Source organism: Magallana gigas, chromosome 2, assembly GCF_963853765.1.
Source record: "Magallana gigas chromosome 2, xbMagGiga1.1, whole genome shotgun sequence".
Classification (NCBI taxonomy): domain Eukaryota; kingdom Metazoa; phylum Mollusca; class Bivalvia; order Ostreida; family Ostreidae; genus Magallana; species Magallana gigas.
Window position 1 is genome coordinate 37,451,288 of NC_088854.1, and position 24,715 is coordinate 37,476,002.

Sequence of the window (24,715 nt, forward strand, 5' to 3'; positions counted from 1 at the left end):
TGTAACTGGTTATTACTGCCCTTTACCGCAGTAACCGTCATGACAGAATAAAAAAAAATGAAATGATCCGCATAATGAATATCACTTAATATTTAAAATAGTGATTTTTAAAAGTATTGATTACTTTCACAATTTTTAATAAAAAAAAGAACATGATTTATGTTGTGTTCTTTTTGCGTATCAGTGTAAACCCTGTACACGATATTGTGCTTGTTCCAAGAGTGATAGGAGATGAAGTTTCAAACTTGTCATTGCGCAAATAGTTTGTCGCATGACGATAACTACTTTTAAAAGGTATCCTGGAGGAATATTTTTAAGGTTATTTCAATTTTTTAACTGGAATTTAAAATAAATCAAAATCTTTTATATGAAAATTTAGTTCAATCAGAAGTTAGCAAAAAAATCGCTCCAATTGAAAAATTAGATTACTTATGGTAAACCAACATTTCCGAATGAGATTATTAAAATCCAAGAGGAAATACCAACAGCAAATACCAACAGCTCAGTAAAAGATAAATAGCTCATATATCAGGTAGAACACTCTAAAAAAACAAAGGTGATTATAAAGGTGATTATAAACGCAACTCTAAGAAATGGTCTTAATACTTATGAATTCATGTCAAACTAACTGCACCTTAAACAATGGGAAAATGCAACCTTATCACTGATATAAATCTCCTGGCACTGGGTTTTTTTTAACAGGTACTAGTATTTAAATACCCGCACAGATTCTGTGACACAATTTATAACCTATAACCTTTATCCAATATCATTACTAGTAACAGGAATATTTTTACTTCCTCTTTTGCTTTTAGTAAGCAGACAACAAAAACAAGTATGGCTGATGATTACGAAATAGTTGCAGCCATCGACTTTGGAACAACATACTCGGGCTATGCTTATTGTTCCAAAAGCGACTTCAAGCGTTCACCCCCAGTCATCAAAACCAGCGCCTGGAAATCGGGCACGGGTACCTGTGATAAATTCATGAAAACACCGACAGTTGTATTATTCGACCAGAATCGAAAGTTCGACTCGTTCGGATTCGAAGCTGAGAAAAAGTATTTGAAACTGGCACTGAGAAACCAGCAGGAATCATGGTACTTTTTCAAGAGGTTCAAGATGCGTCTTCACCAAAGAGAAACGGAAGTAAGTGTGTTGATTATAGAAATTCTCAGTTGTGTTTTTACTGTCTACATGTTCATACATGTACCATAGTTGAGCACTGAAAGAAAATTTGAGGCCGCGGGAAATCAAATGAAAATGTGAAAGCTATCCTTACAAAAGTACTAAATTTCTTAATTGAATATTTTTTAAAAACTGTTTGCTTCCTCTATAATACATATAAATTGATTTTCGGCTTATTTGATCACAGTACTTGACCACTACATTTAATGCAATATGAATTGTATATATTTAAAAAAAATATCATTCGCTGCAAAACATGCTTTTATGCATGTAACTTAAATAAACTGCTTTATCAAGCCTATATGTAATATTTTTTCATTTAAATTATGTTGTGTAAAGAATATATAAATTCATAATTCGAGATGCGATGTATCATCAAAAGTTATAACTCTTTAACAAACTCCATACAGAGAACCAACGAGCGGCTCACAATAGACACAATTGTCGAAGACGAAACTGGAAAAAGTATGAAGGCCTTAGATGTCTTCAGTAGCGCCATTCAGTACCTAAAGGACCATCTCCAGAATCTGCTGATAGAACAGGGTATGAGAGATAAAAACGAAGTAATGAAGAAGGTTCGATGGGTTTTGACTGTACCTGCAATATGGACCGATCCAGCCAAGGAATTTATGAAGAAGGCTGCAATCAAGGTAAAATGCTGGATCATTTTGCTATCTGGTTTATCTGGTTATGATTGAAAAGCCATTGATTCAATAGCATCTGTTCGGTTACTTGTATACAGAAAAAGGTCACATAGCAACGATTTGCTTTTTTGAAAATTGAAATAAATCACGGCGTTGTTCTGTTCTGAAACATATAATATAGCTGTGGAGTTTTCAGGCAGGACTTCCAGAAAACAAGCTGCTGTTGGCCCTGGAACCGGAGGCGGCTTCTCTGTGTTGCTGGTCCATACGCAATGTAAGTCCTGATGGAAGGACGATCCTCACCCCAGGGCTATCGTACACCGTGCTGGATATGGGGGGTAAAGAAACCCTGTCACTCGATGATCCAAGCCAACCCCCATTTATTGTTATAGTAAAGATGTTTGAAGAAGAAGAAAATGTTTTAAACTGCAGATAATGATATTATATTATTTTTTTGTTATAGGTGGTACAGCCGACATTGTGACACACAAAATTGAAGATGGCGAAAAGCTGAGAGAAATGCATGCGCCGGTTGGAGGAGACTGGGGTGGTACTAAAGTTAACAGCTCGTTCCAGGGCTTGCTAATCAAGTTAGTAGGAGCTCCAGTTCTGTCCAAGTTTAAAAACAAACATGTGGTTGATTACCTAGAGATGATGAACGATTTTGAAATCAAGAAACAGTTCGTTTCTCTCGAAAACGACGAAGAGGTCATGTTAACTGTTCCAGGGTCTTTGGTGAAAATTTTCGAGGAGGAAACAGATGGTGAAAACTTGTCAGATGTTATAGAGCAGACACCAATGAAAGGTCAACTTGAATGGACTTCCGGAAGATTGATATTACAGCCTGAACTGTTCAAGACTTTCTTTTCAATTTCCCTAGATAATGTTATAAAAAAACTGAAAGAATTGTTCAACGCAACTGAATCGCAGGATGTGTCCACTCTGCTACTTGTAGGAGGGTTTTCTGAATCACGTATATTGCGGAAAGCAATTAGAGAGGCCTTCACTGACAAAAGAATCATCCATCCCGAGCACCCATCTCTTGCGATCTTAGAGGGTGCAGTCATATACGGACACAGTCCAATGTCTGTAAAAATAAGAATATGCAAATATACGTACGGTTTCATGGCGGCAAAATCGATTAAACAACATGACCAAAACATTCCAAAAAATAGAACAATCATGGATGGAACATGCGAAACAATGATCTTTGATAAACTTGTAGAAGTTGGGCAAGCGGTAGAAGCAGGGAGGTACCAAGTTCAAAAAACGTACTCGAAACTTTCACCTGAACAGTCGTCCATGATTCTGTTTATGTATACGTCTACGGACAAAAATCCACAATACGTGACAGACGACAGTTGTTCTCTCTTGGGAGACCTCATCATCAACCTGCCTCCTGGCCACAGGGAAGTCGTTGTCTCCACGATGTTCTCAGACACTTTTCTGACTGTGAAGGCTGTAGAAAAAGATTCCAACACCAAAGTCACGGCTCGGTTTAATTTCCTAGCTTGACTTTTCTTTACAAACGTATTTGAAGCAGTTACACCATGCAATATTCTAATTGCGTGACGTGTTGCATTGACTGAATTGATCTAACAAGTTGTTTTATTATTATATTAATGTCGTGTAATGCTAAGTTTTACCCTTAACATCTCTATTCAATCTCTTGATCATTGTTTTTCCATATCATTTTCAGGGCATTCAGAAGTTAGAGTATCATTCGCTATTCACTATTCGAGTAGCGAATTGTACTGTAGATTCCTAATTAAACGAAACTGATTAATATCCGCGTAAAAATAGCGCGAAACACATCTCGCGAATTTATTTTTCGGACACATGTAAACTATATGAAACAATGATAAAAATTCAGCATTTGCGATTTTTCATTCCCACGATTTTTAAAAGGAAAACGGTTGAATCGCGGAATTAAGCACTGGTCTTGTGTGCTTGGTCCACTTTTCAAATTACAGTAAGTACTCTAATAAAAGTAATTTTACAACCCACATAAACTTCCTTATATTATCGAATGAAACAGTACTATAGAGAAATAATAGCCACTTGTTAAAATGACCTGACCGTTGACATAATTAGCTAGCCTGGCGAGAGTGTGTGTATTACCCCATATACTATTGTAATGGGAATACTAGTCAAGGTGCTTGTCTAACACCATGGACCCCATTAATAGGCATATAGCTACATCATATAGCCTAATGAAAATAGCTTCCGCATGATACAGTTGTAATGGAAAAGCTATTTAAGGGGCTGGATAACACCCTGAATTCCCCATTTAAGCCTTCGTATTTGGTCAGGATGGGGCCCCGGGAAAAATCAGTTGACCTTCAAGAGGAATTTGGTGTTTAAGAAAATTTCATCATAGCTAGCCTAGTGAAATTAGCTTTCGTGTGATACAGTTTATATGATAGAAATGTTATTCAAGGGGCTAGCTAACACCCTGGATTCCCTACTTAAGCCTTCATATATGGCCAGGATGGGGCCCCGCGGGAAAATTCAGTCGACTCTCCAAAGGAATTGGGTTTACACGGCCATTAACAGGCAAAGCTAGCCTGGTGAAAATAGCACATTTCGTATAATACAATTATAATGGAAATACTATCCAACGCGCTGGCGAACACCCTGAAACTCATTTTCAGCTATAAAATGATACTCTGAAAAGATAGATGACCATTTTTGAAATGATTTACTTCTGTGACACTTTCGAATTTTTAGAGAATTATTTTCAGAACGTAACAGGTCATGTATTGAGAGTTCGGATTCTGGCATTTTGAACATTACATACAAAGCACACACAATGGACATGATTCACTTGAAGACTGCGAAGAGCTGCAGCATTTCATAGACTTATGTATTCGAACTCTTGAATTTAAACTCTTGGTAAATGAACGTAAATCAATTGGGTAGATTTTTTCTTTTAGAAATTTATTGTGACAAGAGAAACCATTCTTCTCCATATTTAATTTATTGTTTTATAGTTTCTTGATACCATGTTTTGTGGTTATATATGATATACATATTCAATATTATTCTCTAATATAAAATACGATATTTTCTGAACAGTGTATGATAGTTTCTTCATATCATATATGATGATTACGTTCATCATGAATTTTTTTAGAATATGTGAACCACAAGAGGCATTCAAATAAATCATATTTTTCATCAAAAGGTGTGGTCCTATGTAAAATGTGCATTAATTAGAAGACTATTAAAAAAATGACGTATTTTTTAGCAGGGGGTTAATGCACTATAAATGTACATTTAGATATAAAACTCAAAATAAGATGTATATTCCTTTTTATTAATAAACAAATTAAAGTTAAACTTGGTATAAACGTTACTGATGTTTTTAAATTCGAATGTACATTAGGGCTTGTTAATCATAATGCAATATTTATAATATAAAGTCTGTTGAACTCACGATGAACTCCATTACGTCTGGAGAGAATCTGGTCATTGTGAAATATCATAAAAAGGTTCTACTCTATTCAAATGTGACCCCAAGCATCTGTGGGCTGTATAGCGGATTCAGCACATCTAAATTTAATGAGATTGGATACTCAAAGGTTGCATAACTTTACAATCCAAAAAAATTTAAGATAGTATATATAATACATATGGGCCTATGTGTCTTTGAAAATATATTTTACATAGGATATTTGCGTTTTTCCGATTGAGTGGAATACTTGTCTTGTTTTTTTTTAGGTTTTAAAATATGACTTGCTACATACACTGATGGACTTTTCATTTGCATGTCACAAAAAAATCCGGAAATATCTTGTTCAACGAATGGACTAGATATTATGCTACTTCCTGCTATTTCAAGTTAAATGCGCGGGCATGTTTAGACTTCCTTAGTTACGTAATAGTATTGCTATAGAGAAGCTGCGTTTTCGTGACTTCCAAAGATTGATAGTTTGTGAATACTATCAATCTTTGCCTTCGCCCATCGATTCGTCGAAAGTGTCCGGTGCTCGTGTGTGGTTGTACATTGTTCAATTGGAACAGTTTATCAACAGTAAATTTATTTTTATTCTTTAATTAAACTCAGAAACTTGAAAGGCCGTATTTGGATATCTTGGAAATCATCGTGTCCAAAGATGAAGGACACTACGATTGTGAAATGTGAAGTCCTGCCCAAGCGTGAACCGATTGTAGTAAATCGGGACGTTTGGTACAGCTTCATGAGCAAAGAGGATGCCGACCCTCAGGCCTGCTGGCTTGAGAGGAAGCGGCAAGAGAGGATGAAAGTAAGTTTTTGCTTATGATATGAAAGTGATGCTTTACATGTATTTACAGTTGTTAGCAATTTATAGAAATAATTTTTTTTAATATTTGAAAATTATTTTATTTAAGACTGAAAAAGCTGCCCTGGGAACTTCTACATCTAGAATTTCTACACCTACAAATTCCTCCTCTGGGTCTTTGGTCTTGGACTCCTTGAAATTGAGATATATTCAGCAGAAGGGTAGGGGTTTTTGTATTTTACTTTGTATAGATTTATTGGGTCTGGTTAGTGTTTACTTGACATATAAAAAGTTTGCTTTCCCTCTCTGACTAAATGACAAAAAAGTTACAAAGCTTTAACTAAAATATTTTTATTAAGACTCATTTCTTTTTGTCATTAGAAATGCAGTTATTATAGCAAATATATTTTCTAATGGATTAAAGTAGTAAAAAATTAAGCTCTTTGATGCAGCTTTTATTAAATAAAAACAACTTCAAACACTGAGTAAAGAATATTAATTATATTTATTTAGGGTATGTGTGCGTATGTGTGTGTGTGTGTGGGGGGGGGGGGGGGGGGGGTTATTAAAGGATTTTCCTTTAAGAACATTAAATATTTACAGAAATACATTCATTTTTAATTTAATTATTCTCAATTTATAAATCATTCTGAAACTTTTATGAAGGTATCATTTACCGGTAATTGAGAAATGTATTTATACAATAGTGAACAGAAACCAAAACCAGACACCTTCTCCACCAAGTTCAGTTTCTTCACCAAGTTCTGTGTCATCAACTGTATCGGATGATGAGGTCCCCAGAAATCTTAAAACTGTCTCAGATTATGAGGTTCCCGGAAACCTTAAAGAATCATCTTCCAGGGCTGAAAATGAAACAGAGGCTGCACCACTCTCAGGCCATATACAGGCTTCTAACAGCAAACACTATGCCAATATCGGCCAATATTTGAATGAAATCTACAACAAAGAACAGATATGTGACATTTCATTCAAACTGGGCAACATTATTTACCCGGTGCATAAGGTCGTCCTTGCTAGTCAGAGTCCTTTGTTTGAGAAGTTGTTTAACAGCAAGGACTTTACTCAGCCACCTATCAGACCTAGGCAAATTAGGGTTACTGGTGTTTCCGATGAGGCTATGAAAATATTCCTAAATAGCATTTATTCTGGTGATATCAATCTCATGAATCCTTATTGTCTGCATGAGGTACTTGATCTCTCTCGGATGTTTGAAGTGCAGCAAATCACACAGATGTGTTTGAAGAAAATCTCCTCTCTTGGTCACCATGACATGCTGAAACTATTGCAAAAGATGAGGAGGCATAAAGACGTTCAACTTTGTGACATTCTGATGGATGGCATAGCCAAAAATTTTATGGATATTAGGAACAGTCCCTCTTTCTACGGCTTAGATGTCGACACCCTCTGCATGATTTTGTCCAATGATAGGCTCAATGTGAGTTCAGAGATGGACATTTTTGAGTGCACTGTAAGTTGGCTTCACCATCATAAGGAGGATCGAATGAAGAATCTGGAGAGAGTGATGGATACCGTGAGGTTCTCGCACCTATCAAGCCAGCAATTGATGGAATGCTTTGTAAAATGTCCCCCCCTTAAGCAGAGCCCCCATTGTGTGGGCTTGATCACTATGGCCAACTGGTAAGAGAATATACTCTTCAATCTTACCTTACTTTTTATATATGAAAAAAAATAAATCATAGGCTTATAGCTTGAAATTAAACAGTGAGCATAATCAAATCTAATACCAACTTTATTTCTCGATTTACCAGAGTCAAACTGGTTTGCGGCTAATAATTTTTGCGACAGAGATCATATCTGCTCTTTTTTGTTTTAAAAAAAATGACAGTGCATCAAAGAATATTTGAATTCAATGCAACTTTTATACCTTGATGTAGGGTTCAAACCTCCATCAGCCTCAATCAGCAAGATCCTCTGAATCTGGAGATTCAAGAACCTAGGAGCCTTGCCAACAGTGGAGGGAGTGTTGAGCAATATCTAAAGGTACATGAATAGTTATGTTTCGTTATAACGTGAGTACAGTGTACCAAATTGTTTTTCCTTTTACATTAATTTATGCTGTTTTTAGCTCACCTGAACCGAAGGTTCAAGTGAGCTTTTCTGATCACCCGTTGTCCGTCGTCCGTCCGTCCGTCCGTCCGTCTGTCTGTCCGTCCGTCTGTAAACTTTTCACATTTTCAACTTCTTCTCAAAAACCACTGGGCCAAATTTAACCAAATTTGGTACAAAGCATCCTTATGGAAAGGGGGTTATAAATTGTTAAAATAAAGGGCACAGCCCTTTTCAAAAGGGAGATAATTGCGAAACAGTAAGTTTAGGGTGCATGTCTTTAAAAATCTTCTTCTCAAGAACCACGGCACCAGAAATGCCAATATTTACACAAAAGCTTGTATATATAGTGAAGATTCTAAATTGTAAAAATCGTGACCCTCGGACCAAAACTGGGGCCCCAGGCGGGGTTCAAAGTTTAACATAGAAATACATAGGAAAATGTTTAAAAAATCTTCTTCTCAAGAACCACTGCACCAGAAATGCCAATATTTACACAAAAGCTTTTATATATAGTGAAGATTCTAAATTGTAAAAATGGTGACCCTCGGACCAAAACTGGGGCCCCAGGCGGGGTTCAAAGTTTAACATAGAACAACATATGGAAAATGTTTAAAAAATGTTCTTCTCAAGAACCACTGCACCAGAAATGCCAATATTTACACAAAAACTTGTATATATAGTGAAGATTCTAAATTGTAAAAATGGTGACCCTCGGACCAAAACTGGGGCCCCAGGCGGGGTTCAAAGTTTAACATAGAAATACATAGGAAATTTTTTTTAAAATCTTCTTCTCAAGAACCACTGCACCAGAAATATCAATATTTACACAAAAGCTTGTATACATAGTGAAGATTCTAAATTGTAAAAATGGTGACCCTCGGACCAAAACTGGGGCCCCAGGCGGGGTTCAAAGTTTAACATAGAAATACATAAGAAAATGTTTAAAAATCTTCTTCTCAAGAACCACTGCACCAGAAATGCCAATATTTACACAAAAGCTTGTATATATAGTGAAGATTCTAAATTGTAAAAATCGTGACCCTCGGACCAAAACTGGGGCCCCAGGCGGGGTTCAAAGTTTAACATAGTAATACCTTAGGAAAATGTTTAAAAAATCTTCTTCTCAAGAACCACTGCACCAGAAATGCCAATATTTACACAAAAGCTTGTATGTATAATGAAGATTCTAAATTGTAGAAATCGTGACCCTCGGACCAAGACTGGGGCCCCAGGCGGGGTTCAAAGTTTAACATAGAACTACATATGAAAAATGTTTAAAAAATTTTCTTCTCAAGAACCACTGCACCAAAAATGCCAATACATACACAAAAGGTTGTATACATAGTGAAGATTGTAAAAATCGTGACCCCCGAACAAAAAGTGGGGCCCCAGTAGGGGTTTAGATTTTAACATATGTAGGAAAATGTTTTAAAATCTTCTTCTCAAGAACTATAGTGCAACTGTTTGGGATATTACTATGCATACATGTACATCCTTAAATAATGTAGATTCAAAAAATTGTAACTCCCGGACAATTGATGGGCACCAAGAGGGGTTCAAAATTTAAACATTTTAAAAAACATAAAGGAAAAGTTTAAAAATTTTCTTCTCAAGAACTACAATGTTTTAGTTTGTGGAATTTCTATGCATGCATCCTTCGATTATGTAGATTCCTAATTAGGGCCCCGCAAGGATTTGCGGGTGCCCTATAGTAATCACTCTGTCCGTCCGTCCTTCTGTCCGTCCGTCCGTCTGTCACTCTTCCGTCCACAAATTTCCTGTTTTTTTCTAATAACTTTTTTTATGGTTGCCCAATCAAGTTCAAATTTGGTATGGTAGTTCAGTAGGCAGAAATACATATTTTGATGCTAAGTTTGGTTCTCTATGTCTTCTGGTTTGGAGCTGGGGTGGTGGGGTAGATTCATAACTATGCATAAGAAGAATGGGCAAAGAGAGATAACTGCTGAGAATGAATGGGCAAAGAGAGATAACTGCTGAGAATGTTACCATTGTATACATGGAAGGCTGTGCAATATTTGTCCTTTGGGATTAATTAACCTTCCACAGGAAGAAAATCCTAAGCTTTATCTTTATCTGTCACATTGAGATTAATTACTGCACTGCCTGTGTCTGCAAATGAACTTTGTTTTGAAGTTAAGGTCAATTTTGAATGATGTGTAGTATTGTGTACATTCTTTGAAATATGGATTTGAAATATAATATTCATATTTTTTGGGGTTAAAATACCGTACACAATGATTTATGATAGTTTTATTGAATAGAGGCAAAGCCTAGGTATCATTGCATTGGTATCAATTCTTTGTTTTTTTAACAAATTTTATTTCATCCCATGTTAACCCACTTTATCCCGTGGATATGACTCATTGGATATTTTTTTGATATTCCAGAGTTGTGACTTTACAATGTGATTTGCCTAGGCATAATGAAGTAAAAATAATGTAGAGTTTTATAAACAGTGTAAACATTGATTGCGGTGTATAAAATATGGGATAAATAGAATCTCATGATTTGTAGTATAATATGATTTTTATCCAACTTGTGTGTTTTATCCCCTCACTAAGGCTCAAGAAAAAAACACTTTAATTGTTGGATGAAAATCATATCCAACTACAAATCACGAGATCCTATATATTCCAGTTCTTTACATCTTCTGCCGGGCATTTATTTCTCATCATTGTTAATATAAAGAGGATGGAATTCAAAGTTTTTTTCACTTCTCTATATTAATTGTCATAGCGGGGCCCTTCCTGACTGGTCAGTTTTCTAGTTGGTAAAATCGTGACCCCCGGACCAATACTGGGGCCCCAAGATGGGGTCAAAATTTATTAAAGAAATATAAAGGTAACATGTTAAAAAATCTTCTTCTCGAGAACTACAATGCTTCAATTTGTGAGATTACTATCATGCATACAACCTTGGATAATGAAGGTTCGACAGTTTTAAAATAGTGACCCCTGGACTAATACTAGAGACCCAAGATGGGTTTAAAGTTAAATGTAGAAGTACCGGTATATATGGAAAATGTTTAAAAATCTTCTTTTCGAGAACTACAATGCATCAATTTGTCAGATAACTACGTCAGCACCCTCAAATAGTGTAGATTCGAAATTATAAAAGCCGTGATCTCAATCTAATACTGGGGCCCCAAGAGGTGTTCAAAGTTTAGCATAGAAATATAGAGGGAAAATGTTGAAAAATCTTTTTCTAGGGAACTATAATGCTTCAGCTTGTGAGATAACTAGGCAAGCATCCTTAAATAATGTAGATTCCAAATAATTAAAACTTTAGCACTGGACTAAAACTGTGGCCCCAAGAGGGGTTCAAAGTTTAACATAGAAAGATATATTGAAAATGTTTTTAAAAAGTTTTTCTCGAGAACTATAATGCTACAGTTTGTGAGATTACTATGCAAGGATCCTCAAATTGTGTAAACTCTAATGTAGTGGAACCAAGAGTTATCTTTCTTGTGTTCTGTACAGTCTGAGAGTTATTCCTCTTGAAGTGGAACTCTGCTATGTTCAGTTTTTCAGGTTGTGTACGTGCGGTCCCACCGCAGTGCTTCACATTTTCATTCCTATGTTACTATTTATGTTGTTCAAGCCAACCATAAACCTCGGACCATAACTGGGTCCCCAGAAAGGGGTTCAATGTTTAAAATAGAAAAAGCATATGCTACGAAATGTAATGTTACAAGGAACTGCTGTTCAGGTGAGCGATGTGGCCCATGGGCCTCTTGTTTGATTAAGTATTTTTATACAGTATTATAAGCAGGTATTACCAGTAGTTAATTTTACTTCCACACAAAAGATCAGATGATGTTTGTATAAATGATAAATGACTGAATTGACGGCATAATCAGGTTTGCTCCATGTGCAGCAAATCATGCTTAGATAGATTGATCATCAGTCTGTATATAAAGTATTGTCAAAGGTAAGTACAGTATATGTTAAAAAACTCACCCAAAAACTGGAATGAATCAATGGAATGACTTTATTGATTATAAACCATCTTGAAATTCATTTTTTAGCCCTTTTTTATAAATGAAAAAACGGAAATTCATTCATTTCTTTTCAACATTGCATGCATGCACGAGAATTAATATGAATACATGTATTATGATGCCCAGAATTTTATGAAATACACCTGCATACATGAATTACATAATTAGCTGACTTGGAAAGAACAAAAACTTCTTTGAGAGGTGACCTAATATCATAAATATATTTGATATATTATTTCCTTTTTACATGATGCATTTTTATGTTTCAAGGAGAGAACAAAAACTTCTTTGAGAGGTGGCCTAATATTAGAAATATATATATGATATAGCTCTAGCTAGAGCTATGTCAACATTTCAGTGCAACATTCCATTCTATGACTGCTTCACATTCTGACCTATTCCTTTTCTGTCTTTCTTCTTTCTGTTGCCCCTATAGACACACTGTAGCTCTGAGTTCAAGGAACCCGATGTCAATTATGACATTGTTCTAATGACTGAGGATGCTGTCGAGGATTTTAATCGTCATGCCTGTTCCCGAAGTCAAAGCTCGTCCACCATTTCTGCACCTTGTATCAAGCAATACAGGGAATCAAAATGTAATATTTTCATTGTCAATATATCATCAAAATTAAAAAGAAATTGATGAGAAAATAATATAAAAAGGAGGATAAAACAGTGAAAAGTATATTTTTCCAGGCTCATCATAAGGAAAATTGACTTAATGTTATAGTTCAGTAAAATTCTCTGCATGTAAAAAGAGATATTAGGATGAAGAAATTTTGTTTCCTAATAAGTAAGATTATTTATATTAGTAGAAGAGAATTTAACAAATGATGGGTGAAATATTATTACTTCATTCATTAATCCAACTAAACCTATTATTCTAATATCCAAGTTCCATGTTAGCAAGTTTTACTGTACGTGTTTACCTTGGTAACAATGTACTATTTAGGTATAGCTAAGATAGCCATCTTATTTGTACATAACCACCTTTTAATCACTTCATCTTTATGTCACCTTTATTCACTTGATGTATAGTTGCAGGCAAAGGGGCATGGATAGTTGGATACTTTCAAATTTAAGTTGATCAAGGTTTAAACTACAAATCTTATCAAAGTGCATGAATGCTCCTAATTTTTAGACACTTCAAATATTCAAATTTGAAATTCATTTCAGAGATGTTATTATATTATGGTCTGTCCCAGGGACAGTTATAAACTTCTTTACAAAGAATTTCATAATCAATGTGGAAATTGATATCTTAAAGTTCTGGGTTGAAATAATAATATTAATCATTCAGCTAGATATTCAAGTACACAGAGCTAGGGACTTGCTTCATAATTATATGTACATATGATGACTAGAGTTTATTATTTTTTAATAATTGAACTTGCTTAAAACAGCTCATTATATGATCATAAATTACATATATACCTAGGGTCTATGATGAACGACAACCTGCATTGGGATCATTATCATACCAAACCAAGCGTAACTGGACTACAAAGCATGGATTGTATGATGGGGAGGAAACCAAAGCAAAAACATGTTTCCATAGTAGAGGGGAAAAGCAACGACTGTGTCAAACATGTTAAAAAGAAAAGGAGTAAACGACATAAAAAACAGGACCACTCTGATGGTAGTAAAGAGGATACCAGAAAGGCGATGGTGTGGGGAGGAGACCAGTGGTACATGGTCGGTAAGTAGATACAGTTCTACCTCATTATATAGGATGCCAGTAACTCTTTAGTCTTCATGGACATCTGGAAGGAATTTGGAAGTTCTATCCTGTGTTTCTCTGTGTGCGTTTTTGTTTAAATTTTCTATATATTTCTAATCTGTAGATATCTTAACAAATAAGATCCTTCCCTTTGATTAACTTTTCAAAATATTAATGAAGCTTGATTTATGCATTGCTTTTAGTTTTTCATGTCATCAATATAATAAACTGAAGGACATGTTTTCTTTCATTCTTTTCTGTGTCTTACTTTTTTTTAACTTGACCATATCTTTTAAACTTTAAAATGGAAACTTAATGTCTTAAAGGTAGAGGTCTATCAAGATTGTAGTAGTAGATAGATCAAGGTGGTCGAATTTCCATGGGACTTTGACAGGGTCTGGGGCAAAGCATATCACAAAATCAGCAAAAATTTCAGATGACCAAAATAATTTTCATTTTGAAGAGAATATATATTTGTCAAATCAAATCATGTTTAAATCAATGCAAGATGATCTGATTATGCAATTTTTGTAGGTGGAGCCAGGTACAAAGATTCGGAGTGTCCCTCCCCCACTAATAAAGTATTGGTGTACTCGTACGAGACCAAAGAGTGGAGACCAGTGGCTCCATTGAATATTGCCAGGATGGAGCATTCCCTTTGTGAAGTAGAAGGCTATATATTTGCTATTGGTGGAATAGGTGAAGGAAATCGGTATGTACCAATATGTCTTCACAATTTTCAGGACAAAACAGATCGAATATTGATTAAAATTAATGAAAAGAAATTTGGATGATAACTTTTATAATTATTTTCATTTTTTTATCATCAATTCAGCTTGCTTTCATCGGTGGAGTGTTATAATCCTAGAACCAATTGTTGGTTCTTTGTGAAGGCACTCCCTGAGCCCAGGGCTGCTGCCTCTACCTCGGCTGAGGGGGGCAATGTTTGTCTGAAAGGGGGATACAGTCAAATGAATCACGGGCAGCTCTCCAGTTCTTACTATGAGAACAAAGTTGAATTATTCTACAACATGGAAACCAATAAGTAAGTAAAGAAGTCATAAGCTAGCTCATGAAAACTGTTCTTGTCTGATAAGACTTGTCTGCCTTAACTGTCAATGACTTTTTGTAAATGATGTAAGTAATGTGTGAACTTTTTCATATTCTTCTTTTGTATTTATTTTAAGGTTTAAATTGTGATTAAATCCTATTTCTCTTTTATTCACTGGATTAGTTATACTAAACATTTTTTGTTATTCATAAATGCACATTATGATTATAAAGTAATCTTTTCATATCTTTTTTGTTTTCAGGTGGTTAAGAAAATACTGAGGCCCATCCATCAAACTGAAATCTTTTCTGGAGTTTTTTATTCTTTAAGGACAATTTAAAATCTGAACTTCTTTATTATCAGCGTAATATTTTTTTGTTTTAGAAACATTGATGTAAAATGGGGCAAAAGTAATTAAATTGTATGCAACTGTTGGTATTCATATTTTTTTCTTTGAATTTATTTTATAAGTTTGCATGTAATGAGTATGAACATTTCGGGCTTTGGAACAGTGCCCACAATGTGGGGGCTTAATTGCTATGGCCAAATGGTCAAAACTTGTACTCTTATAGGTCAATATACCTTACTTTTTAAAAAATATTCAAATTATGATTGTTTTGCGTCTGTTTTACAAGAAAATTGATCTAATAACATTTTTCCGTAACTATTTAAAAATCTATTTGAAATAATTTTAATGGAATAAAAGTATAAACATGTAGTGATTTCAAAGCCTTTTATTAAAACCTTGCGTTAGGGTCCAAAAATCAAGATCCTCTGAATCTGGAGGCTTCCAATCACAGGAACATTGATCTCAATCATGAACCAAATGTTCAACAATATCTTGGTATATCTTCCAATTAATTGTACATGAATGAGTCTTCAAGATACTTCAATAATTAATTCTGTTCTTTTCAAAAACATTGCAAAAATAGTCTACTGCTGGGAAAGAAACAATATGTTTCAATTGAAGTTTATTTTAGAATGAGATTCTGGAATTTTACTTGTAATTACATATAATATGATACAGAACTAGGGAAAAGGGTCTATTAAGTGATTTTAATTAACTTGATTTTTAGTAAATAAAATGAAGGACAATTAATATTATTATCAAGCCTAGTAATATCAATTGATTAATTTGTAATATATTTTGAATGACTTTATTATAATGGAAAATTCAACATTCGATTTACCATGTACATACCTAACATACAAATACACGCGCGCGCACAGATAGACCCTGCTTTTAGGAAACCAATTTCACAATGAGAATCAGCAGCGGAAACTTCTTGATTTGTATAACTGGCTATACTTTTGTCGGATTTCTCAAATCTACTGTCTGCTCATTTAGATAAAAATACCATTTAAGGCACTGTTTAACTCTTAATACATATAAAAACTGTTTAAAATTATTCGAGCAGTGTACTATTGTTATTTTCAAAGTTTATTAAATTCTTCTTTCGTTTCACTTTCAAACACTTGATTGACAAGCGGCATCAATTTCGAATTTTGTAGAGGTAAAAAAGGGGGCATTTGTAAAACGTTCGGCTACTATGGGGGACTGGTTGCCATGGAAACAAAAATGAAAAAAATAGCCATTTCAAGCTATTTTAAAGACAAATTGCAAGTGGTACCATCAGTTTAAGCTATACAAAATAAAATAATTCGATAAAAAATGTTGTAAAATTTTCAAATTATAAAAATTTGTTCATGGATCTAACAGGTGTTAACATGGTATATAAACGTATATAAACAGCACTTCATATATACCATTTTTTTTCATTTATTTCAACATAAGTTGGTTTTAATGGAAGATCTTTATATTGTTTTTTTAGTTTAGCATATGAAAATTGAAATCCGTTGATATGGTTACACAATAAATTAAAAAAGAATCTTCATATTTTGCGATACTCAAAATAAACTGACTGAAATTACCAAACTTTACGCAATATCAGTTGAAGCTGCAATTTAGCTAAAGGAATGGTCGTTCATATGAAGTTTTGAACAAGCATGTCTGAATGAATTTCTTATGTCAATATAAATGTCTATTTCCTTAACAACGACAGCTGAATAACGCTTGAATATATAGTATAAAAGTTTGTCCCGTTTCCCACATATAGCAACAAAGAATAGTTCTAAATTGTGTTTAAAACAAGCACTTCTGCCTTACAGGATGATCACAATGATTTTTATTCATTTTTAATTTTTTTTTTGTTACCATAGCAACAAGTGTAAAATTTTGAAAATCTTAAATTCATATCTTAAATACTGCCATGGCACAAATCTATAAATAAGTTTGGTTCAATGATTACTTCCAAGATATTTAAGAGATACGAAGAATTGGAGATAAATTACTAAATTATTTACGTTTGCCAATACTATCGTTACATATTAAAATTAAAATAACTCGTTTTAAAATTAAGAAAAAAAAATATTGCTTAACTTTGTGCATCAACTGTTATTCTTTATTGTTTATTATGTTAAATCAAAAATAGTGCGACTTTTTGAAAATTTACTTCAAGCTCCGTAATCTACCGAGCTCATCCCGGAAAATCCCGAGCTCTCAGGCTCAATTGTACATCCGATACCTTAAAATAATCAATATCACGATTACGAACTTAATTATGAATTTATGAACTTGAAGGTTCAGTAGCAAGCCCTTCTCCGTAATAATTCTCCTGTCGGGTGCCAGGAGTAATGATGACGACTCAAATGATGGGAAAAGTAGAGGATGCAAAATCGTATATGATAAATTCGAAATCATCTCGTGTCGAAATGTACGTGGCGGGAACGAGATTTGAAATTCCTAAAGAAAAACTTGTAAATTATCCAGGAACATTACTCGGGAAAATGTTACCCAAACTTTGTAAGGAAAAAGGAGGGGATATTTCATTTAATCGTCCCGTAGAGATATTTAAAGCGATACACACTTATTTCCTTACGGACAAGTTACACATGCCTCTAAATGTGTGCCCAGGACAGTTTGCCGAGGAGCTGGAGTTTTGGGGGGTCGGGTCTGAGCTGCTAGAACCGTGTTGTTTGTACAGGTGAGCCAAATGTGAATGTGTGATGTGTTCGAAAGGTCGATCAGATGTCCAGTTTAACCCTCTAACTATGTGTTAAGGTGGCGTGGGACACCTCCATATTGTGACGTACTTCCTATCGAAATTCTACCAATGATTTCTTTCAAAAACATTTTACCTAACAGCGTGGAGCAGTGGTTAGAGCGTAAATTTCTAACTCCATATTGTACATGCTTACATTGAAACTATTACAAATACTTTTTTTTTTATCTAATTAAGCAATTTTTTAAGCATACTTTTGTTATAAAATGCTCCGCACATCATTCTTCTAGTATGTTGAAAGTAATCATAGAGAGCTTATTTAATCATACATCAACAAAAGAATGGAATGTGATGCATTTGTCAGCCACATATATGTATTACTATATCATACCCAATACCCCCTTCGTATTCAGTGTTTTGTTTTCGTAATTTTTTTTGTCATTACAGCTCAGCACAGTGACTCGTCTGTTGATCTAACCCGTTTAAAATAACCTTGCACTCGGATATTCTAACAGTTCTTTTCTTCATATACATGTAGTAGCCAACATCCACCAACAGAGGCCATAAAGGCTAGCTACCAATTAGGAGAATCATCAAAGTACTCAGAGTACTCGAACAGAAAATTATTTTAATCATCTTGATAGTATTTATAAAATCCCAGTAACAAAGCATAAAGTAATTGTCTGTTCGAGTACTTGCAGTACTTTGATTTTTTTTCCATATTGGCTGCTAGCTTCTAAGGGCTTAGTGACTGCATTAAGTGGTTGGTCTCTAACAATAGGTTTATACTATACCCTAATTTAATTTATACATGTAATCATACAATTACAATGCAGATTCCAAATTCTATCAATAACAGACCGCGTCTGTTTTACTAATACTGCTTTATTGAATCATGATCGAATTGCATTGAAAAAAATATACACAGTGCTTTCATAATCCTGTGATCAGAATGTAGCAATAAACGTTCATAATATGTACGTAAATGAACTCTTTCACAGATGTTTAACTCACTATTTACCTGTTTCTCTACATCCAATATGACATTAACTAATGAGGGAATATCAATATCTTCAGTGTTTAGAGTCCACCGCAATCAATTCTGGTGAATCATTGGAGTGAAAATTGTGCATTTCCATAATAGCAACATACCACGATATTGGGCTTCCACACGAATTGAACAATAAAGACGGCGTTTGATTAATTTATTTATAACAAAACCCAGTACTCAATATAATTGGCAATCTGGGGCCTAATCTCAATTCAATTCAATTTATTCTCTCAAACCATTCATCTAAATTTAAGTTCAAACTCCAATCATATATAATACATTAATACTATGAAATTTAAGGATTTTACCATAAAGATTTAATGTATTTTAAAGTAACCAGTATTTCTTATTACCCAATGCAAAATATTCTATCAACAATGGGTCCTCCCCATTCCTTCTGCAAATTATTTTCCTCAGACCTCCCTCCCCCCCCCCCCCCCCCCCCCCGAAACATTTTGATCCACGCATATATTTTGCAAATTAATTTTGCAATTAGAATAGTCTCATTGATATGCTGTTGATGGGAAACTTGGAATTGAGCAACAAAGTTATTTCATTAGATAATTTTGGTAGAAAAATCCACCTTCCAATATCACCGATATCATTTTATGGCATATAACCTTATCAAGAAATTGACAATCACCATGTCGATATAAACTATAGGTCGCCATGTCGATATACGGTCATAAATATTAACAAAATAGAATTTAAGTAGAAGACGTAATTATTTAAAATATAAATATCAGTATAGTACATGTACGAAGTAAGATGTCACTTTTACCCGGAAAAATCGACTAAAAGTTCTAAATTGAAATAACCTGTACATACTACATGGTGCCAAGGGTCTTTATTTTTGTTTAAAAGGTATTCAATTAAAAATCTTCACCAGTATATAAATGTAAATTAAAAAGAGTAAGGTATGTTTGTATACATGTATCCTTTATGCAACGAAGATATGAATAAACCAATCCAATATATGATGTCTGTTTTGACAGGGCTGGCGAAGTATATAACTTCAATTTCAATCCTTATTTCATTATTTTCATACCAATTTTTTACATGCTCCCAAAAAAGTGGGGGGGGGGGGGGGCAACTCCTTAATAATTCACTTTTTTAAATGTAAATTTTAAAAAATTTGTTGCTGCGAGAAAAAGTGGGGGGGGGGGGGGGGGAAGCAGGCCCCCCCCCTGGCCCCCTCTGAAGCTACGTGCCTGATAATTATACTTGAATGTATCCTCAATAATATTACATATATCTCTTTCATGGTTTATTTTAACCATTAAGGAAGGAGTCTTTTCTGGTTTTTGACTTGTCAAACGTAAATTTGATTAAATGTTATTAAATCAAGATGAAAGGAAATTAAAATAGTATATTTTTCTTTCTTTTTTTACTATCATACAACTTGGCATAGAGAAAGTAAACAATGTTAAGAATCTAAAAAGAACTATTTTTTTGGCGTAATATTGGCGTAGGACAATATCACATGTTTCGCAATTCAGAATTAATGCAGATTAATGAGTCTGTTTTAGCATTTTAAAAACAATAAAAATAATGTTGGATTTTTATACTAATGTGTACTAATGATATGATACTTGGGTTTCAGAATATGTTTTTAAAATATGATTTGCCTATCAAATTACATTTTTATAAGCTTTTTAAAGCGCCCATTCTATACATTGATTTTTGTGAAGAGCACTAAAATCAGGATTCCTCTCTTATTAAATGGTCAATATATTAGCCTATCTGTCATTTCATATCTTTATATAAAGTCTTCATAATACATAAAAATCAGAATTATTTTATGATTGGAAGCATAAAAAAATATTCAAAATTTCTTCAAAATTTAAGAAAATTAAAGGAAATGAGGGTTAAGCAATATCAATTTTAGTATAAATATTTATTCAAATTGAGTAGTATAAGCTGATAACCATTCTGATATTCTATCATTTTATTGAAGAATAGAATCTTCCAATCTTAATCAAATGTCTACAGAACTACAAAGAGCTACATTTATTTTCATCATCCTTTACGTTGAGGAAAAAGGTAGTGACCTTGACCTGACCTTTATGCAAAAATAAAAAGGTCAATTTTGATTAAACTAATAGAATCATTTGGTAATATGATCCGTTTGACTGTGTCAAAATTTCATGAATTTCTTATTATAGGAAATATGTTTGATAACGAGAAGACTCCTTCCTTAATCAGAGTTTCACTATTTTTAGTTAAATGGCAGATCTCTATATCTGCCCAGAACAACTCCGAACTCCGAAAAATAAATAGTACAAAAATAACAAAAGAAAAGTATAAAGAGGGTACCTATCAAATACTATTTTCCAGGTTTTTATCCTTTCGCCAACAAGAAGAAACCTCCAAACGGTTCAGAAAAAATATTCCTACCGACAACCTGGTTACATCCGGGGGTTATTCTTGTAGACAACGGCTGTGGTGTATTATAGACAACAGAGAGTCTTCGGTTCCAGCCAAGGTCGGTGAACTGGTGCAATTTGTAAATAACCGATATTAAACTTTACATTAATAATATATTGAACTATTTTGCTTTTCTGCTGTCTTTGCGTTCACTGCAAGAAAGCTGTACGGTTTGGTTTCAAATTATCTTAATTAACCTTTAAGTTATCTCAAATTTAGGCCTCGTTAGAATTGTTTTAATGGTATGGTCTACTGTAAATTCCTTATTAAACGCGAGGAATTAATATCCGCGTAAAATCGCGAGAAGCATCCTTCGCGGATTTTAAAATCTCGCCATTATTTTCTGAGAGTTGAAAAATATAAGAAATAAGGGGAAGAGTTCCACGTTCGCGATTTTATATTCTCGCAATTTGATACAAACCAGCGGGATCGCGTAATTAAGTACTCGAGTAATATAAGGAATTTACAGTATTGCAGTTTGGGAAATAGGACTGCATGAGTCATGTAATTATCTTTACGTTTATCCATTCACACGGATAAATTCATGCAATGTAAACTTTTATTTTTCAGATCTATCTTGCCTTTATTCTCACTTTTGTTCTTCTGTCATTGGCGTCATTATCACTGAGCACGGTTCAAAGCCTTCAGCGGAAAATGACGATTTGTGAAGCACGTGACTTGTTGTTTAACGACAATGATTATGACGACGAAGTTAAAGAGTATTTCGAGAATAACGTCGACTGCAGTAAGGACGCGGAGATAGCGATGATGTCATTTCTGGGTGAATATGCAGGCTATTCCGATGCCGACTTTGATGAGAAGATGGGCAAAATCAACCGAACTAATCCTCACGAAGTGAGATACTTTGCAGCACTAAAATTAAAGAAAAAACTAAAGCAGGTCAAGATTCCAGACAAACTCACTCGTCTCCAAGTATTTGATCGGATTGACCTTATTGTACATGCTGTTTTTACCGTAGACCTCATATTACGCCTATTGGCTTGTCCGAGCATAATTATGTACTATAAGTCATTACTGAACATCTCCGACTCTATTGTCCTTATTTGTGGAATCGTTGGCTTCGTCTTGGAAAAAAACTTGATTAACTTCACCTATGAGACAGGGGATCTAGACATCCTAATCTATTTTCAACAGCTTCGTGTGTTTCGTCTGCTTCGGATCTTTCAACATGTTGCCGCCATTAAAGTTTTGGCTTTTTGCTTCAAGGAAAATTTCAAAGAAATTTTGGTTCTCTTGTTATTCTTGTTTGTCGGAGTGAACTTTTTTGCCAATTTTCTTTACTTTGTGGAAACGGACACTATGAAGAGTATTCCCACAGCTTGGTGGTGGGGGCTGATCACCATGACAACGGTTGGCTATGGTGATATCTATCCGACAAGCGCTTTAGGTCGCATCATAGGGGCGTGTTGTGCAATAAGTGGAGTAATAGTTCTGGCCCTTGTTATTCCAATTTTTGTAAACAATTTTCTTGCTTTGTATGAACTAGCTCATTTGTTGGGAAAAGAGAAAACTGGGAAATTAAAACCAATTACCCTGCAAACGCTGCCTACAAAGCACCAGGACAAGGGGATCTAACCTTAATACGGATTTTTTTTATTTTAAAAAATCCTGTAAACTTTAAGAAAGAAAACGTAAACTTTGACAAACGTGTTTCATCAGCAGGTTTTGTATCTCGGAATTAAAACCAAATATAACCTTTTTATTCGGAATTGAAACAGACTTTAACACAAAACTTTGTTCTTTGTGGATTGATGAACTTGATGACATTGGCCCGCATCGACTACATGAGCAACAATTTCTTTTGACGATGACAAAGAAAGGATACTACTCTTTCCTTCCTGGACCATATACATGTACTAGAAGCTACAAGACTGATATTTTAACAAAGAGTTGCTCCCCAAAAGAAATCATTTTATTCATATTGAAATAGTAATCTGTTATACATTTAATCAGGTGTACTGAAACCATTTTTAAAACGACTGCATATGTGGTAGAGGGCAAAATTTACTGATTCATTTCCAGTTATGACAAAAAAATTAATAAAAATCCGGCGAAACAATTGATTTTCACTCGTGATTAAAATGTGGAATTGGTACAGTCGTAAGTCGATGAATGACTACCGTATTTCTATATGATGTGTTGTAAATCAAACAAAATCGAAATTATCCGACAAGCGCTTTAGGTCGCATCATAGGGGCGTTTTGTGCAATAAGTTCAGTAATAGTTCTGGCCCTTGTCATTCCAATTTTTGTAAACAATTTTCTTGCTTTGTACGAACTAGCTTTTTTGTTGGATAAAAAAGAAAAATCGAAAGGAATAGGCCTTCATGTGCGACGGACATAGGAACAAAGCAAGGAAGCTCTGTTAAAGATCTGTGGTATATCTAGAAATGTCAGTGTGGATTATCAAACAGTATTTAAATAGAATCAACGTTTAAGATTGTTGAATATTTGTACAATATTTACCGCTAAAATTTATTTTCATAAAAAAAATATTGCAGCCAAAGCGGGAACTTACTATCAATAGCCAACGCTGTACGCAATATCAATTTTGTCAAAGAATAATTTTTTTTAACGAGCGCATGCGCAGACATACTATAACGTCTGCGCTAACAGAAAATTCGTACTACTTTGACGTACTAAATTTTCTGTCGTCAGAGTGAATTTTATAAAAAAAAAAAAACACCAACAAACAAACAAAAAAACACGAAAGAAAAATAATTTGTTTATATCGCGATGGATTCATTTTGTAATTTTTATCATAATGACTTATGTGTCACAACGGTTGCACCGTAAACCATATTATTAAATTCGTCACAATATAAAGGTACTTTTTAACTTCTTGATATGAAATTAAAAAATCAGCTGACGTAATATAACATCACTTTAAAAAAAAATGTGTATTGTAATGCAATGATAATTTTCGTTGAAAAAAAAATTATGTTTATTAAAACACTAAACCCGAATTAATATTTCAATAATAGGAACCTAAATCTCTTTTGAAACTTAAACGATTCTTGATGATATGGTTAGGTTGTAAATGTTTCAATAATTGATTATTCGTTCCCATATAAAATCAATGATAGTTTTACTGATATTAGGAGTGATACATGTTGTAATTTGATGCTTGTTTGACTAAAATCACTCATTTTAACAATGGCTGTTGAAGAAGGCA

The 24,715-nt window shown here is 34.1% G+C and overlaps 3 protein-coding genes across 3 annotated transcripts; all 3 read left to right on the forward strand.

Annotated features, from left to right (window-relative positions):
* The first annotated feature begins 796 nt into the window (after positions 1–796).
* LOC105334458 (heat shock 70 kDa protein 12A) lies at positions 797–4,494 on the forward strand. Its single transcript, XM_011437911.4, has 4 exons — positions 797–1,149; positions 1,599–1,838; positions 2,029–2,170; positions 2,296–4,494. Exons 1-4 carry the CDS (start codon positions 838–840, stop codon positions 3,345–3,347), a joined length of 1,746 nt encoding a protein of 581 aa, XP_011436213.3. The 5' UTR covers positions 797–837; the 3' UTR covers positions 3,348–4,494.
* A 1,203-nt stretch (positions 4,495–5,697) lies between these two features.
* On the forward strand, positions 5,698–15,414 carry LOC136272980 (kelch-like protein 3). Its single transcript, XM_066076399.1, has 9 exons — positions 5,698–6,100; positions 6,207–6,318; positions 6,805–7,756; positions 8,014–8,119; positions 12,646–12,805; positions 13,648–13,908; positions 14,464–14,641; positions 14,765–14,974; positions 15,243–15,414. Exons 1-9 carry the CDS (start codon positions 5,951–5,953, stop codon positions 15,259–15,261), a joined length of 2,148 nt encoding a protein of 715 aa, XP_065932471.1. The 5' UTR covers positions 5,698–5,950; the 3' UTR covers positions 15,262–15,414.
* A 2,231-nt stretch (positions 15,415–17,645) lies between these two features.
* On the forward strand, positions 17,646–24,269 carry LOC105320926 (potassium voltage-gated channel protein egl-36-like). Its single transcript, XM_011419066.4, has 3 exons — positions 17,646–18,024; positions 21,431–21,578; positions 22,091–24,269. The coding sequence occupies exons 1-3, from the start codon at positions 17,675–17,677 to the stop codon at positions 23,114–23,116; spliced, it is 1,524 nt and encodes a 507-aa protein (XP_011417368.2). The 5' UTR covers positions 17,646–17,674; the 3' UTR covers positions 23,117–24,269.
* Positions 24,270–24,715: the final 446 nt, after the last annotated feature.